Raw genomic sequence first — 16,544 nt, forward strand, 5'->3', positions numbered from 1 at the left:
CACTGACATAAGGAACATGACATGCACAGTTGGGAAGTCAGATACGCTGGCACAGGGAGGCTGACAGTAACCTTGTTTTGTGTAAGGGTTAAAGATGAGAAAAAAGAAAGGAGGAAGCAAAGATACCAAAAATGATTATTCATTCATCTCCAGTGAAGACTCTAGTTGTGGTTACAGATCACGGAGAGAGTAGGAGAAGTTGTAGTCAAAACAGTAGCAAAAACAATCCTGTTAGATCATTGGAGTTGCATGTGAAGTCCAATCACAGACAAAGTGCATCATATTTGTAGAGAAGTATCTTTCAAGATTGTATTAATTGCTCAGCTTTCCTCAGGATACTTGCAAAGGAGTACAAGGAAAATTTATATTATGCTTAAGGTTCCCCATTCTTCCATTATACAAGTTGAGTGGAGCAGCTATACATTTACCTACCAGTTCTATAAGGACAACAAAAGGTTTGCTGTGCAAACTAAACTTGTGCTGCTAAGGAAGCTCTCTTCATTCTTACGTAAGCCAACATATTCTCCCTACTCCCTCCACCCCCTCAAAGAGCAATGCTTGGTGGGAGGCTGCTGCTGGTCCATACCATTCCATGACAATGAGGAGGCATCTCTTTCCATGATGTATGTTCTCATAAACATCCAGGATGTGGACAATATGTGGACACCCTGAGGCCCGCCAGTGATATTCTACTTCCTGACGAGCTTTTGGGTTGTCATACAGGAGCTGTAAAGAAATAGGAGAAAGCAACGTCATCACTTTGCATCATTTGACTTTAATTTGGTACCTACATGCAACTAGCCTTCGAGTTCAAAGATGATGACAAGTGCTACTCGGAGCGCATTCTCCAGCCAAAGGATGCCAACCGATCACAGGACTTTTACCAGCTCTTAACTGCCCCACTTCCTAGGCTGAAGAATACAGAAGGTCTCTTGAAGCTGGATGGACCCTGAGTGGCAGCGAGGAGAGATTTTGAGGCTGAGATGGATACAGACCCATCTCATCTCTCTCTGGATGCAGAACTGCAGGTTTTTGCTACTTGTTTGCAGCACTTGCACTGCAGTCAGATGGAGAAAAAGGTGTGTAAAGGGAACTCCTGCAAGGAAAGCAGAAACCTTGTGCAGCCAGGTGGAGATGGAGCAGAGCGGAGCTGGAGCCTCCCACTTTCTGGATGAAACGGAAACTTGTTCAGCAAGTAGGAAAAAATGAGTGTACCATAACTGTAAAAAAGAAAGGGAAGTTCAGGAGGGAGGCAGAGCCTCCTTCCCATAGCTTTGGTTTATAGACTACAAGGTCCACGAGAACATGAAACTAAGTATCCTATGAAAATCCCATCTCCCTTTTGGAGGGAAAAAAAATGTGCTGGGAGAAGATGCAGCCTCAGGACACACCCACTCAGATCAAGAAAAAATTGCCCTAAGCTAGGGAAAGTAATCCTGTCTTCAATTCAGGATTAATTCCTGTCTGGAGCAAAAGTGATTTCCTCTTTATGACCAGTTTTCCTATGCTCAGTTGCCTCCCAGCTTTTGCCTTAAGGATGCCTTTCAGGACATCTCCTTTCAGTGGACCAAGGACAATTAAGCACACCCGTGCATGCCTAAGGGTTAAAGCCTTAGTAGGTAATAGCATTGAGAGGCTGCATGAGATCTTCTTCCACAGAAAAGCATCTCTGGTCCTCTCACTCAGTTCTCTCTGCCAAGGGCAATTACGCTCCCACCTGCCAGGTGCTAGGAGAAAGGGCTTCTAGGTGTGATGCAAATCCTTAAAGTGCAGTGAGATACAAAACAATACGAACTTTCATGCTGACTCTGAATGTGCTTCTTAAGCACTACGCAGATTGCTCACCACATCAGGGTCAGAACGAGACCTTTGACTACGTAGGTCAGTGACCTCGCTCTGTCACATATAAGGTCAGGTTATTTTAAAGGTGTTAATCTCTAGAAGAGAGAGCAGAGCTCATCTTTCCCGAGCCTGGAACCTCATACACAAGGAACGTGTCCCTTCCCATTTGAAGGACTGTGCTGCATCAGACTCTGCAGCCGAGCTTTTGTGCAGTGGCAGCACATCACTGAATCATGCCTTTTCTTCTCTGCCCATTCTCAGTCTCATCTCTCTAGACATCCATAATGCTTGGTGAGAAGCTCTTTACTGCACATTTATATGGATCCCACACAATACGGCTGTGATCTGAGTTTGGTACTTCATACAGAATCGTAACGATGGAGCAGCAACAAAACCGATGCCATATAAAGCACCATCAAAAGCATTGAAAAAGAAATAAAAAACAAGGGAAGAGCAATCACCTCTGATCTGTTCACCTCAGAAAAGGACTACAACTGTGCAGGAACTGTTTTCAAACAGGCAAACAAAACCAGCCACTTCTGCACTATTAGGCTTTAGCCTGGAGCTCTTCTCACTCATGCTTGCTATCAGGTCCCAGTCAAAACACAACCTCACGATAATTGCTGAAAACAAGTATTAACACCTAACCTGTCATTAGGGACCTGTGAATCAGCCCAGGAAAATGAGATTGCTTCTCCATCCGATTGCCACGTTTCCCAAGGCTCAAACGATGTCACAGGCATCTCTTTGGCTATAGGAAAAAGCATGATTTAAAGGTCGGAGGAAGGAGGTCACAAACTGTACTTTCTGTATTGACTCCAACTGAGGCAATCTGCATCATTGGGCAAAAAAGCTTATTCTTCTTCGCTGCTTCCACAAAGCAGACATGACAGCACCGCAGGGAAGGCCTGCGACCCCTCACAAAATGCTGGGGAAGCACTGGGAGACCACTGGACAGAACAAGAGGCTTCTCCTCTCTTCTAGGCCGGGAACAGGATAAGAGTTGCTCTGCTGAGCATCTGTTTTTGTGCTTTTGGGAAGTGCAGAGTGACTGTGGGAGGCACGAAGCTGCCTGAGCAGGGCGGGCAGGAGCCTCAGCACCACGACTGCCCTGGGGTCCCCTCAGCTCCGCTCCACAGGCGCGGTGGCCCCAGCACGATGCCTGATTTTGAGCACTGCAAGGAGCTCTCGCCAAGTTCAGTGTCCTCACAGCCAGCCTACTTCTTCCACAGCTGTGTTGTGCACCCGGAGCACACCCCTTGGAGATCACTCACCATCTGCCTCTTCCTTCCTCTCCCAGCCTGGCGATGGCCTCATTTCCAACACAAGTAACTTCCTAAAAAAAAAAGAGGTGGCTCCAGTTTGGACAAAGAGCCCATTAGCAAGTCCAAGAGCACTTGCTTCACTTCTTTCAGCCAGCAGCCCATTCAGCAGCTTTTCCTTCACAGCCACTGTGTTCTAGTTCAGTAGGACTGTCTATCAGCATTTTCCTCTCTGCCCTTCTGAGTTTGGGCTGTTGCCTAGAGGTCTCTTCAAAAGTTCATTAAATTACGTGTGCAACAATAAAGCCCAAACACCCTTGGGATTAACCAGGCTATTCAGAAAAGCATTACGGGGCTTACTGCTTGGATATTACTGGATTAGTGTCACTTCTGAGCAGAACACTGCAAAAATCCTCTCACTTTTCCCGTGCTATTAATTAGACATAACCATTACCTTTACTAATGTTAACTGCACTATAAGCTTTGTACCTGTGCTTGCACAGTGTGCAGAGATGGTTTCATGTCTGTATTGAGTGCTTATGAAAATTATTTCACTCAATTCTCACTCTTTGAAGAGCTTTTACAAAGCATTTTGATACATAGCACACTGCAGCTTCTCTTCTCTGACTCTACCAGCAAGTTTCCTATGCTCCATAGTGCCAAGCTCAAATGTACTCATGTCAAGATGACACCTGGAGAAGCAGAGAAAGGAAAATGCAAAAATGAAGAGCAGATACTCAAAAAAGTGATACAAACCAAGCAACATCTGATATATCAATCAACCACTAACCTTTGAATTTCTCCTTCTGAGCCTTAAAAATAAATGAAATCTTACATCTAAAATTGGAAACCATAAGCTATACCTCTTCTGAAGTCTCAGAGTTGAAGGCGATCTCTAAAATGAAAGCCAAGCAGGGTTAAAGGCACCAATTTCTACTAAATTTAGATGATGATGATTTAGAAAGTCTGGAATTCTAGCTCTATGCTATAATACTACAGAGGTAATCATCAACAAACCCAGAGTTTCAGAAAGTTTTCCAGCCCTGCTGGTCCATGCCATGGTTGGAGCAAAGAGCAGCTTTACAGAGCAGTACCAGCTCAAGGAGCCTCCAGTCGTCCCCCTAAGTTCCCAGGCAGTTCAGCTGAGTCACAGCTTGTCACGACGGGCTGTGGGCAGGATGATGAACCACCCTAATTCCAAATCAAGGCAAACCCCCCAGACATGCCCCATCTCCCAGATTGTTCATCCATTGCACAGCAGCTTCTGCATAACAGCACAGGGATGCCCACGTCCAAGGACGGGCAGCACAGCTTGGAGCTGGAGCTGCACAGCACAAAACCGTTCCTGCTGGAGCTCGGCATTACTGACCCGCTGTCTGCAAGAAGCAGATGAAGCCAATATTAAAATTTCTTCACTGGGAGATCACCAAAACCACAGGCTGATGGAAGGCAAGGGAGAACGAGAGCTCTAGAGGGAACTTGTCCAGGAAAAGCCAGCAAGTGAAGGGAAGCGCCCCATGGTGTGCTCCAGCTGTCTGTGGGGACCAGCGGGGACTGGTGGGCACTCTGGGATGCCCTGCCCAGCCAGGACCTTACAGTGGGGATTCCTCAAACCGTGAAGTTGTACCTACAAAACAAAATCACTTTTGAACCACAGCTTGGAAGGCCAGCCCTAGGTAATTTTTCCCTGTGTGGAATTTCTTGACGGGGGAGAAAAGAAAAAAACAGAGACAGAAAAGTGGCACAATATCTCTTCATTGCTTTTCCATTGATTTGGTGTTGTGGGAGCAAGGAAGGATAGCAGGAACCCTCGTACCTTAATAGCCTGATCTACACAGGGAACAGCCTTCTAAGGACTCCCGAGAGCAGCAAGTGATTTTCTGGATGCTGCAACTGTACCAGCAGAGAGAGAAGATATCCATGGGCACCTGCATGAAACAGGCTGAGGACAGGAAGCAATGACATATTGGTGACTTTCTCTTAAATATGCACTAGCAGATTAGGCAGATATTTTACTATTACACCTGCTCTCTGTTCCCTACACAGGGGACTAAGACCCTTACATATATCTTTTTATGTATTTTAAATTTCAGCCACTTCTCCTGGTTCCAAACAGTTGTGATGCTTGAATTAAACCACACATGCGCACATTCTGTGTTTAAGCAGCACCTTTTACTCACTTGCAACAACTCCAGAATCTGAACTCCTTCAAAAGATGATCTGTTTTATAACCTCCACTCTCTGCTTTTCTCACAGAAAGGATGACCATTATTAACAGGAATGGGATGGGAAGAAACTTTCAGCCTTTGGGATCCTCAAGAGGGAATAGGGATCTGTATGTATTTAACTACAGCTGTATTTTTCTAGCTGGGTGAAGAAAGTTTCTGCTCAGGCATAAGGGGGCAAACGTCTAACTTCTTTTACTTTCTTTCCTCTTTGCATGTAGCTGTTATAAAAAATGCTGAACCCTACAAATAAGCCCTGGAATTTAAATTCACGCCGATGCACAGAAGCTACACCATTTGCTGCAGAGCAGCTCTTCCAGTCATTCTTTATTCGAGAGGGGTTGATGGCAAAAGGAAGCTTGGATAATGTTTCTTTCATCTCTTCCCACCCCTATGCTATGAATTAAAAAAAAAAAAAAAAAAAAAGAGTTATCACTATGGCTTTGGATGTTTTGTCTTTTATTATGTCCTGATTTTTTGCATTACATCTATTAATTCAATGTTAATCTTTACCTGTTTTCAGATCTCTCTGTAAGGGATAAAGCCATCCTTTGTGTTAGGACGCAGAAGGAATTGAAATTATCTAGTTTTTCTTCTCTATGCATCAGCACTGCCAGTCAGTCAAGCTGCAGCGAGGAGCTTGTGTCTGTTTGCAATGGCAGCCCAGCAAGCAGGGAAATGCACAAATGTAAATCTCAAACAAAGCAATGATTCCTTTTCTTAAAATAATAAAAAACGCCTCACACATTTCTGCTAGAATTATTTGGTGCTGAAGCATCGGTCTGCAGACAAGGAATAAAACCAGGGAAGGCAAAGGTCGCGCGGGTCATCACCAAACCTTCCTGCTTTTATTCCAAATCCAGTTTAGGCTACGGGAAATTAAATCTGCTTGGAGGCTTCGCTGAAACTGTCACCCCGCTTCCAGCAGAGCTGTCCAAGGGCCGCTCAGCTGCCATGAAGTGGCGCCCACTTGGTGCCTGGGGAGATGATCAGGCACAGGGGTGGTTTTCCCTTGCTCAGAGCAGAGCAGGGCCAGGCAGGGCCGTTTTGCACCACGTGTGACCGTGGCATCTCATCTTTCCACTCAGCCTAGTGAGTACCAGGGGTTTGGTGCCGGTGCTGAGGGTCCCTTCTCTGCCCACCTCCTCTCCAACCCTCCAGGCTCTACTCCGTTCTTCGGATCCTTTGCCACAGCTCTTTGGTGTCCTGCCAGCACGAGCGAGAAGGGAGGGGACAGAGGGCTGCTTGCGTGCACTGCCAGAGGCACGCTCCAAAGCCGGCCTCCTGCTGACATGCAATGCTGCAAGTTTCTTCAACACGCATTTTAAGAGGAAATTAGGAGGGAAGGCTGGGATGTACAAAAATAAAAAGCACAAGGTAACGGAGGGGTTTGCTCTTTGTAAGAGCTCGCACACTGGACACGCAGCAAACAGGCAGAAGAACTCAGCTCTCGCAGCACTCCTGCTCCTCCGTCCCCAGAGAGCACAGGCTGTATAAATATCAGTTTGCTCCAAGCCTCTCTCCTGCAGTGAATCAACTAGGTCTCTCAGAAAACAACTTCAGTGTGGTTTTGAATTTTATTTATTGCAGCGGTATTCAAATCACAACCAGGCCCTCAGTAATAGGGCTCCACAACCTGAGGTAAATACACCAGACATACCACTCTTAATTCTCTAATTACATATGCACCCAGCCATTCACTCTGCAAAGGTCAACTGCCTTTGTTCATAAACATTCGTGGGGATGTGGCAAACACAACTGAAATGGCAAAGCAGTGGGCCGGGATACATTTCAAAGGTATCTCCATGCATGTCTGAGGTTAGCATAAAAGGGGGGCACATAAAATTGCCTAAGTATTGCTTGACAACATTCCTTCATTAAGGAAACAAGCCAAAAATGCCCATAAAGAAAAGGCACTGCTCTGCCAAATAATCTGATAATATCAAATTCATCTATCTGAGCTGCAGTGCCCAAAGTACGCAGCTGTACATTCATACTACCGGGTACATAGATTTAAACAGAAAGCATGCTGTGTTTTCCTACAACCATAGGACTACTTTGCATTTTAATATTGCACTTGCTCTGCAGTGTGGACAGAAACATAATTCTTACTGGCACCTTAAGATTCTGGTTACTCTCAGCTGTGACAGGCTACAAACCAGCTACATGGGGCTTCTGCATTATTCAAAATACCACAACCGTATTTTTAAAGAAAAATAAATCGCCAATTGCTACTAACATGCTGTTACCAGACAAGAACACCCTAAAATGCCTGCTCGTACAAGAAGGCCTGGAGATCAGCTCCTCTCTGTACCTTCTTATGACAATGTCTACGAAAGAACACCTGCAGACTGCAATCTTCAATACCTGAAGTCAATAGGCAGCATCTGCCTAAAGCCCCTTCTGAGAGACACACTACAAAATGCCCTTTCTTTGTATTGATTCTTTAACACGCACATTGGGACCATCGGAGAAAAAACAGCATTGGGAAGCTCTCTAGTGGTCTTTCCACCCTTCCCTTCGCACCTCTTCCTCAAGCAACAGGCAGGATCAGAGGATGGAGAGGCAAACCACGGCGTTCGTGTTCACGCTCTTCTTCAGTGTCTGGTCTCTGGACTGCAGGGACCTTGCCATGGCTTTGCTCTGTGCTGAGCAGCTCTTCACCACCAGCCAGCCACTGTCTCTGTCCTTGGAGCAGGGCTCCAGCCCCACACACGCTGTGCAGGGTGTGCTGGCTGCGCCCCCAAACACGGGATGCTCAGCTTGACGTGACGGCGTCACTCTGCCTGGAGCACACCCCGGGCACCAGCGCAGCGCCAAATTGCCCAGAGCCTCTTATCGTATGAACACCTACCACATCTGGGGACTGTGGTTAAAATGAGATGTGTAGCTCTACCATCACTTTGACTCTAAATTTCTGAGTTAAAGAAAAGGAAATTAAAATCCGTCCTGAAAATGATGACACTTTTCACTTTATAGTTCCACTCTAGGGCCCGGTATAAGGTTTGCCTCTGGAGGGAAAAAGAACTAAAAAATAAATAAATAAAAAAGTCCTCAACAAGAGCTTCATTTCATTCCCGCCAGCTATGAGTGTGTCAATTCTGATAAGGATTCAGGTGGCTTGGCCTTGATAATTCATGTATCTCAGTCCTTGGCTGGTCATGAGTAATAGAGCCTGTGCGTGCGTGAAACTTCACTGTTTCAGCAAACTCCAGCTACACAAAATGCCGTGGCATCTCCTCAGAAGTGCAGGTGATCATAAGCCCTTGGAAATTTCCCTCTGCTTTGACTTAAACTACTCACAGAACATTAAAACAAATTCAAGGCTATAATCTTGATCTTCTAGATGTCTAAGACCTCCACTCTCTGAGCCATGCACTGTGAATGAGACGTGCCCTACCACAGAGAAGGCCTACCTGAGCCCAAGACAGGTTGCCACAACGGTGGCCATCACAAAACTCGCCCACTTCCTTTTCAAGCACCAGTTTTATTTCCTTAGCTTTGCCTTTCTCCTGAGCAGTGACTGTAATACAGCAATACTCCCAAAAACATATAGGCACTTTGCACAACCATGCAGGACACAGCAGAAAGCACAGTCCAAACAACAACAAAAGTTCAGAGAAGATCGAGGTTTGATGTTTCCTTTCTTAGTCTTCCCGCTAATAAATGGTATCAAAATTAACACAGAAGTGATAATACTGAACAAGACAGAAGCAGGAAATAGCAACGTATTTAATCTGATTAAGCATGGTTAACAGTAGCTCCAAGAGGAGCTTGTGCTGCCCCTCAGCCTTTCCCCATTTCTTGCACGTGTGACTACGGTCACGGAGATTAACTCCCCGGCAGGACCTGACATCCCCTCCCCACACACTGAGGCTCTCTGAGGCGTGTGCTGGCTTCATGCTGTGGACGCTTTCCATGTGTCTGACTTTTCACCCTGCAGTGCACCCAGCCCCTTCCAACTGCCCACCTTTACGACTCCCCCACTCTCAGCTGCGGGGATCTCTTCTCCAGCCCCACCGTTTGGCAGAGAAATCACAACGATCCTCCCGCCCTCCCATACTGCTGCCTGCACACCTGAATGCCCTTTGGGTCAACTTCCCCTCACTTTCATGTGAATTTAGAGCTGTCATCCATATAAAGCTTGGCAATGCGCCATCCCAGGCCAGTTCTTTCATACACTGCTGCTCTTCCCCCCTCTTTCACATTTCCTTTCTCTACACCCACACCTGTGCTTTGTCACATCACCTGCCAGGCCAAGCAGTGTCTCTCTCTTCTGTCACGCCTCCTAAGTATTTCGAAACCACCCTACATCAACACAAGAACCCAGAAATAAATGAGGAGCTCTTAAATTTTCCTATTCCATAGGGTTCATCTACTTCTTTCAAGCGTTACCCCAGGGGGACACTTGCTATGCCCCAGACATCGACAGCAATGGCAGTAACCACCTCACCCCCCTCACGGATGAGGTACTGAGATTTCATCCAGTCCTAGGGAACCCAACTGGAATAGCTCCAGCCTGAGTAATGCCAAATGCTTACTCCTGAAAGCCATCCCCTGTGGGGACTTGACTTGTCTTCAAAAATAAAGCTCTAAAACCTTCAGCAAGGACATCAGTAAGACTTCTCTACTGCTTCAAATTGCTGCTGTATATGTTTTCACGCTCACATTTGTGCAAGCTATGCTGTTGGCATTTTCAAGCAAAGATCTATATCTGTTTCTAAGTCATAACTCAGTGGGTAGCTCAGAGGCTGATGGTTTAAATGTGCATCAGGCAAGAAGAGCCCTGGAACTGCTTATTGTGTAGAGCAAAGATATGACAGAGTGGTGTGACTGACTGGAAACAACACTGGCAGTATTCAGAAGGGGCTAGAAATGCAAAGGAAGTCATTAGGAGAAAGAGTAAAGTAAATTCCTCTCCAAAGACTTCTTATGCTTATTTTGTCTGAACATATATTCTAAAGCCAAGCGAACTATTAAATAGGAAGGAAATAAACTGGGGGAAGGGGGAATTCAACAGATGGAGTCAACATAAGCAAGTACCGGTGCAGTAAAATGCTATTTATGTTGCAGTTCCTTGATTCATTTTGCTCACTGCACTACGGTGCCCATCCAGGGTCACTGCTCTGCTCACCAGCGCAGCGCCCGAGCCCGGCCCCCCAGCTCCCCCTGAGCCCCCCAGCACCTGGAGCAGCTGGTGCTGAGGCACGTGGGCTGCTGGGGAACGCAGGCTTCTTGGGGCACAATGGGGGGGAACCACCTGATACACCTAACAGTCCTGCCCCAGAAGGCGTCTTCTCCAGAAACCTGCAAGAATGAGCTGCCCCTCGCCCCCTTCACAGAATCATTCCAGTTGGAGAAGACCTCCAGGATCGTCTGGTCCAACCATCCCCCTGCTACCAATGTCACCCACTAAACCATGTCCCCAAGCACCACGTCCAACCTTGCCTTGAACACCCCCAGGGACGGTGACTCCACCACCTCCCTGGGCAACCCGTCCCAATGCCTGACTGCTCTTTCTGAGCAGAAATGTCTCCTCATCTCCAACCTGAACCTCCCCTGGCACAACTTGAGGCCATTCCCTCTAGTCCTATCTCTAGTTACCTGTGAGAAGAGGCCGACCCCCAGCTCCCCACACCTTCCTTTCAGGGAGCTGCAGAGAGCAATGAGGTCTGCCCTGAGCCTCCTCTTCTCCAGCCCAAACACCCCCAGTGCCCTCAGCTGCCCCCCACAGGACTTGTGTCCCAGGCCCTGCAGCAGCTTCGCAGCCCTGCTCTGGCCACGCTCCAGGGCCTCGATGTCCTTCTGGGAGTGAGGGGCCCAAAGCTGAACCCAGCACTCGAGGGGCGGCCTCTCCAGAGCAGGGCCCAGGGGGACGATCACCTCCCTGGTGTGCTGGCTGCACTACGCCTGACACAGCCAGGATGCCGTTGGCCTTCTTGGCCACCTGGGCACACTGCTGGCTTGTGTCCAGGTGAGCATCACCCAGCACCCCCAGATCCTGTTCCTCTGCACAGCTTTCCAGCCACTCTGCCCCCAGCCTGTAGCACTGCATGGGGTTGTTGTGGCCAAAGTGCAGGACCCGGCACTTTGCAAGCAGCAACCCCCGGGGTGCGCCCTCAGCACCTGGTGAGTCCCTGCTCCCAGCCCCCCCGAGCACACAGTCTTTATTCCCCCTGAGCTCCAGGCAGCAGGGTTTTTGGTTTGGTGGTTTTGCTGCCCATTTTATTTCTATTTTTAGCCCATTTTTAGCCTTACACCAGGATGTGTGAGAGGCAGGAGAAGAGGTCTCCAGCCCTAAAAATCCACTATCTGCTTCTTTTTTGGATGCTAGAGGAAAACTGCTCTGTATCCCCTGTACCCAGATGACAGGAAAGCAGTCAGACACTGCAAAGGGAGAAAAGAACAGCTTAAATGGAGGTTTTTTGTTTGTTTGTTTGTTTGTTTCCCAAACCGAGAGCATTTCCTTTACATTTCTGAATAGATCTCCTCTCCTCTCCTGGGTAGTGCTGGCTGCCTCATGACTATACATGCAAGAGGCAGAGGAGGAGGACCCCACCAATATTTGGAAGTTTAAGGTTTTGATGCCTCCGATAAAGCACCATCACACTGCATGGGGCTCAGAACATTTGGGATTTAGCAAAAGCACTGCTGAACAAAGATCACTGCAGGAACTTCAATCCTTTCCACCTTTCCAAGCTGGAAGGCATATCCCTTTCCTTCTTGTACGATGCTGTCCTTTCCCCCCCTCTCCCTGCAACCGTAGCTACTCGGGGTGCACTGCAATGCTGGCTCATTTCCACAAGCCAATATACCTGGAAGAGACAGATTTGGCTTCAGGGACGGGTGGGAGAAAGCTGGGGCAATGGAGAAAAGGGACTTGGAAGATCTTCCTGGCTTAAAGTCACCTGCCTGATTCCAGCCAGCATTAGTAGCGTGGAAGCAGCTGCCTGCTGAAAGCGTTAATGACTTTCAAGGCGATGATTCCACAGAAGTGATGTGCCATCCGGTATCATTCTCCTAGACATGACGCAGCAGGGAACCAGGGAAACACACCCGCACTAAAGCCGTGCTAACAGCAAAACAGATTGTCTGAGCAGTGCGGCTGCTGGTCTCTGACCGAACGCTTCACAGCAGGCAGCGGCACGGGGAGAAGGCGCTCGGCCGTGATGCTCTTCCCATCAGCCGGGAAGGCAGTTCCCCAAATGGAGACAGCAAGGGTATGAGAAATCTGCAGATTTTGGACATCAGACAACACTCCAGAAAACCTGGAGCATACCTGCCTACTGTGCAGGATTTTGTCTAAGACCTGTCAGGTGCTGGCAATTTCAACTTTCATGTGTTAATCCTCCTCCAAAACACTCAGGTATTTATTCACTTTCAGCCACTCACCACTCTTCCAAGCAGTGGCACCACTGAATGCCTTTCGAAACCAACTCTTGGTTTGTCTTCACCATTTGACGTGTCATGAGATGAAGAGGTGGGATTATTTCTCCAAGGTCACTGGCACATTTGTGACTAATGGGAATTACAAGGGCTTCTTACAACCATCTCTCAAGAGCAACCCAGCATCCCTCCTGCTGCAAGCTGCTTGGGCTCTGCTCTGTTTTGGGTGACAGAAGATCTGGCGAAAGAATGTCAAAAAAGTGATACACCGTTCTGATCACACAATTACACAGCACAAGCTCAACCAGGTCCAATGCAATCACGTTCAAAACACTTAATACTAAATAGTATCAACCACTGCAGGATCAGGAGGCATTTCTCAAACCATAATGCACTAAACTTCAAACTCCTGAAGTCTCGGTTTCTTCTTAGCGGCTGACTATTCTAAACCAAGAAGCTGTGACTCTGAACATGGAGAGGGGGGTGCATTGCCAGAATTCATAATTACCCATCGCTAGCTGCATCTCTGGCTGCAAAATTAGAACTATTTTAGTCAAAACTAAAAGTCTCCATGGAAGATATACGACAGATTGGTACAAAAGCTTCCTTAGGTCCTGGACAGAACTGCTGTTCAGGAAGAGACCCTGCTTTTACAAATCAGATACCAACATCTATTAAGCCTAGGTGCAGACATCCACTTTCTGATTCTTGCCCTGCCTGAATTAAATTGGGGTCTCTCACTTCACTGCCTGAGTCCTTGCAGCTGCCACAGACAGGGCTCTTGGCTTGTCCACAGTGTGCTGAGGTCCTCTCGGTTTTTACTACTAAAACATGAATTAGCAAAGCAGGGACAGAGCCCTGAGTTTCTCAGACCCCAGCTGAGTGTGGGAAGCAAGCACTGTCTGGTCTGGGATGGGCATGGCTACTCTCCTTCTCAGGAGGAGCTTTGAAAGTCCCCAGGCATTTCTAAATGCTGGGAATATAAATGCTCGTATTTGACAAAGTTTTCATGCAAAATTCCACTTGCTGTTCGGCTCTAAGGGAGGTGTTTCTAAAAACAGTTACCACAAAAGAAAGGAAAAGGTGAACCTTAGCAAGAAAAGCTCCTCAGGGGTGCACACAGTCATTACACAACAGGGTGAGGGGGGGTCAGAAGAGAGCTTGAGAAAACAAGACACCCCAAAGACCAGTTTCATGAGCACTGGGATTACTGGCAAGCTGCACACCAGGACCCTCATAGCGTCCCTGGGGAATGCCATGCGACAGCTGCACTTCCCTTCTAAAACATGAGAGCGCTACCAGAAAATGTTATTGCCCATTTCCCAAAGGACTGCTACATAAATACTGTGCCTGTTTGGTTCATTTACCCCCGTGAACTTCAGGTCAGGAGACCGCAAGAACCTGGGGCTTCGGGTATGAAGGTGGAGCCCTTTCATAACTCTGCAACAAGCTTACTGAGGCAAGTTCTAATAAAGGGGTTTTCAGCCTCTGCAGCAGACAGAAAAATTCTCTCGCCTTTTGAGAAAGATGGAATTAGGCTTGGCTGCAGCAGCATGACTGAAGTCTGTATGTTTTCTCAAATAAGTAAGTGCATGTTTGTCATGACCCCAATTCTGCCTATACCACAATGAAATAAAAAATACAAAAAATAAAAAAGCGAGCAGCCTTATCGATGGGTTCGGTATAGTGAAAGAGATCCATGCTCACCCACGTTACGAGTCTGACTAAACATTAGGGAGCATACAGGTTCATATTTGAATTAAGCAATTATTTATGGAAGATAAACTAAACCAAATCCAATCCAAGAGTGTGCATCAAATGAAACGAACAACAGAGCCACGAATCCCCCGTTGTTTTGCAATACATGCAACAGCTTTGTTCTCCAGTACATACACCCACCCAGTTGGCTTAGATATTTTGCAGAAGGTATCAAAAGCAACAAATACCTGTCAGAAGCCAAAGGGAGAAACACATTTAAATCCCAGGATCCAGCAGTGCGCTCTGGCACTTTGAAGAAGAACTTTAAAGGTTTGTTCTGCACAGACACCGCATCATTTAAAGACCACAGATTTCTAGATGACAAATAGTCTGTAGCTGTGTAGATTCCTGCAGTAGTCCTCAGCCCAGATTTCATCTAGGCCACATAGGATAACATCATCTCCTTCGACTAGGTAAGCCTTCAAAAAAAAAAACCACCACCCAAAACCAAACCGACAAAAAGCTCCCCAGACACTATCACCCAGTCAGTAGCTCCATTCCTTTTCCTATCTTTGCCAATCTCTCTGCTGTTAGCCTGTGAATGCTGCTACCAGATTTCCTTATTATCAAGCACCTATTGTCCTCAGTGTACGTTTCATATTTATTGCTCCTTTAGCTCAGACATCCTGTCTCTCAGTAATTATTAGTTGGGTAAATTTAGCACAGAAGCTCACCGTGGCAGCCCTACCGACATGACAGAAAGCAGACCCCACACACAGTCCTGCCGCTGCCCTCCCTCCATCCCAGCCCGTGGCAGGCCTGACGCTGCACAGCCCACCCCACATCTCCTGCAAGGCCCTAATATGGGCTCCTTTCACTGTTCGGACCACGCGAGTTCAAGATTTTTCCGACACTATTAATATCCTTTTACATAGCTAAGCTGTCAAAACCATGCCACTGAAAATCAAAAGGGAATACCCAGCCCATACAGCTAATGTTTTCTCCGGGATGACCTGCAGCATTACGCGCACCCAGGGGCTCCTGTAACAAACCGCAGGCAGTGCCACGACCTGCAGTTCTGATGCAGTACAGAAAATGAGGAAACTTCTGCAAAACAAAGCGAAGAAAAAGGAATGAAAGCAGAATCCACCACTTTGCACATTCCCGACCAAAAATTAGCAGTAAGGCAGCAGAGGCGCAGCTTGCAGCTTTCACTGAAAAGGCCTCAGTGAAAGAGCAGAAGAATGGTGAAGCTTTATTGGAAGTGATTGATAGCAGAAGTAAAAATAACCCTGCCACCAATTAAATCTCTGAGAGTAGTTATTGAGAGCTGTTGTACGATCCAGGCTTTACATGTTGTGTGGACTGCAAGTGACCCGCGACTTAAGGCCCTGGGAAATGCCTGACAGATCACACCACGGATTTTTTGGCTGAATAATTTACATATATTGCCTATACGAAGTGTTGCAGCACAGTTAAGAGGTTAGGCTCTTACCATTAAGAGAATGGACTCAGGCTCTCAGATTGTTTCCTAGGTCTGGCACAGACTTCTTTTGGGACAAAACCCTCTTTGGATGTCATTTTCCTCATGTTTTACTGTGGCACTGTGCTTTCAGCACAAATTGTTTGAAAACACAGAGATGACAAGAGGCTATAATAAATGCTGATAAATTCTGTGCATACAGCATAACTTAGTAATTTCATCATTCTATTGTTTCTCTAAATTGTTTTCTCTTTGAACCATTTAATACCTCATCAATAAAACTGTAATAAACAAAACGTTGCAGATAGACTACTGGTTCTTTTTCATCTTGTTCATCTTGTTCTTGCTATCAACAGACCTCTGTAATACTTAAAAACAAAACGTGATTTAAATTGTCATTTTAGACATTTTAACATTAATGAATTCTAGGATTAAGGCTGCTTGAGTAACTTCAATATTGCTTCCTTTGCACGTATGCATTAAATGCCTTATTATACACTACTCCTCCCTCCTCAACTTCATCCTTACAACACGCAGAGCACAGCCTGGACTCAGTTGGGATGCAAGTAAGGATCGAAGAGTGATGGGGACTGCTGTCTGTAGCCTCTCCCACCTCCTCTGCATTTTACATAGAAACTGGAAGGTGCA

At 46.7% G+C, this 16,544-nt stretch overlaps 1 protein-coding gene across 13 annotated transcripts in view; it reads right to left on the reverse strand.

The window, feature by feature from the left end:
* MAPKAPK3 (MAPK activated protein kinase 3) overlaps positions 1-16,544 on the reverse strand; it is a 129,084-nt gene that overhangs the window by 14,987 nt on the left and 97,553 nt on the right. For all 13 annotated transcript variants that reach the window (XM_082768311.1, XM_082768320.1, XM_082768316.1 and 10 more), the window contains one exon: positions 587-726. In XM_082768311.1, coding sequence (XP_082624437.1) covers positions 587-726 — 140 coding nt within the window. The remainder of the gene's footprint in view (positions 1-586; positions 727-16,544) is intronic.

Source organism: Aythya marila, assembly GCF_965140915.1.
Source record: "Aythya marila genome assembly, chromosome: 10".
Lineage (NCBI taxonomy): Eukaryota > Metazoa > Chordata > Aves > Anseriformes > Anatidae > Aythya > Aythya marila.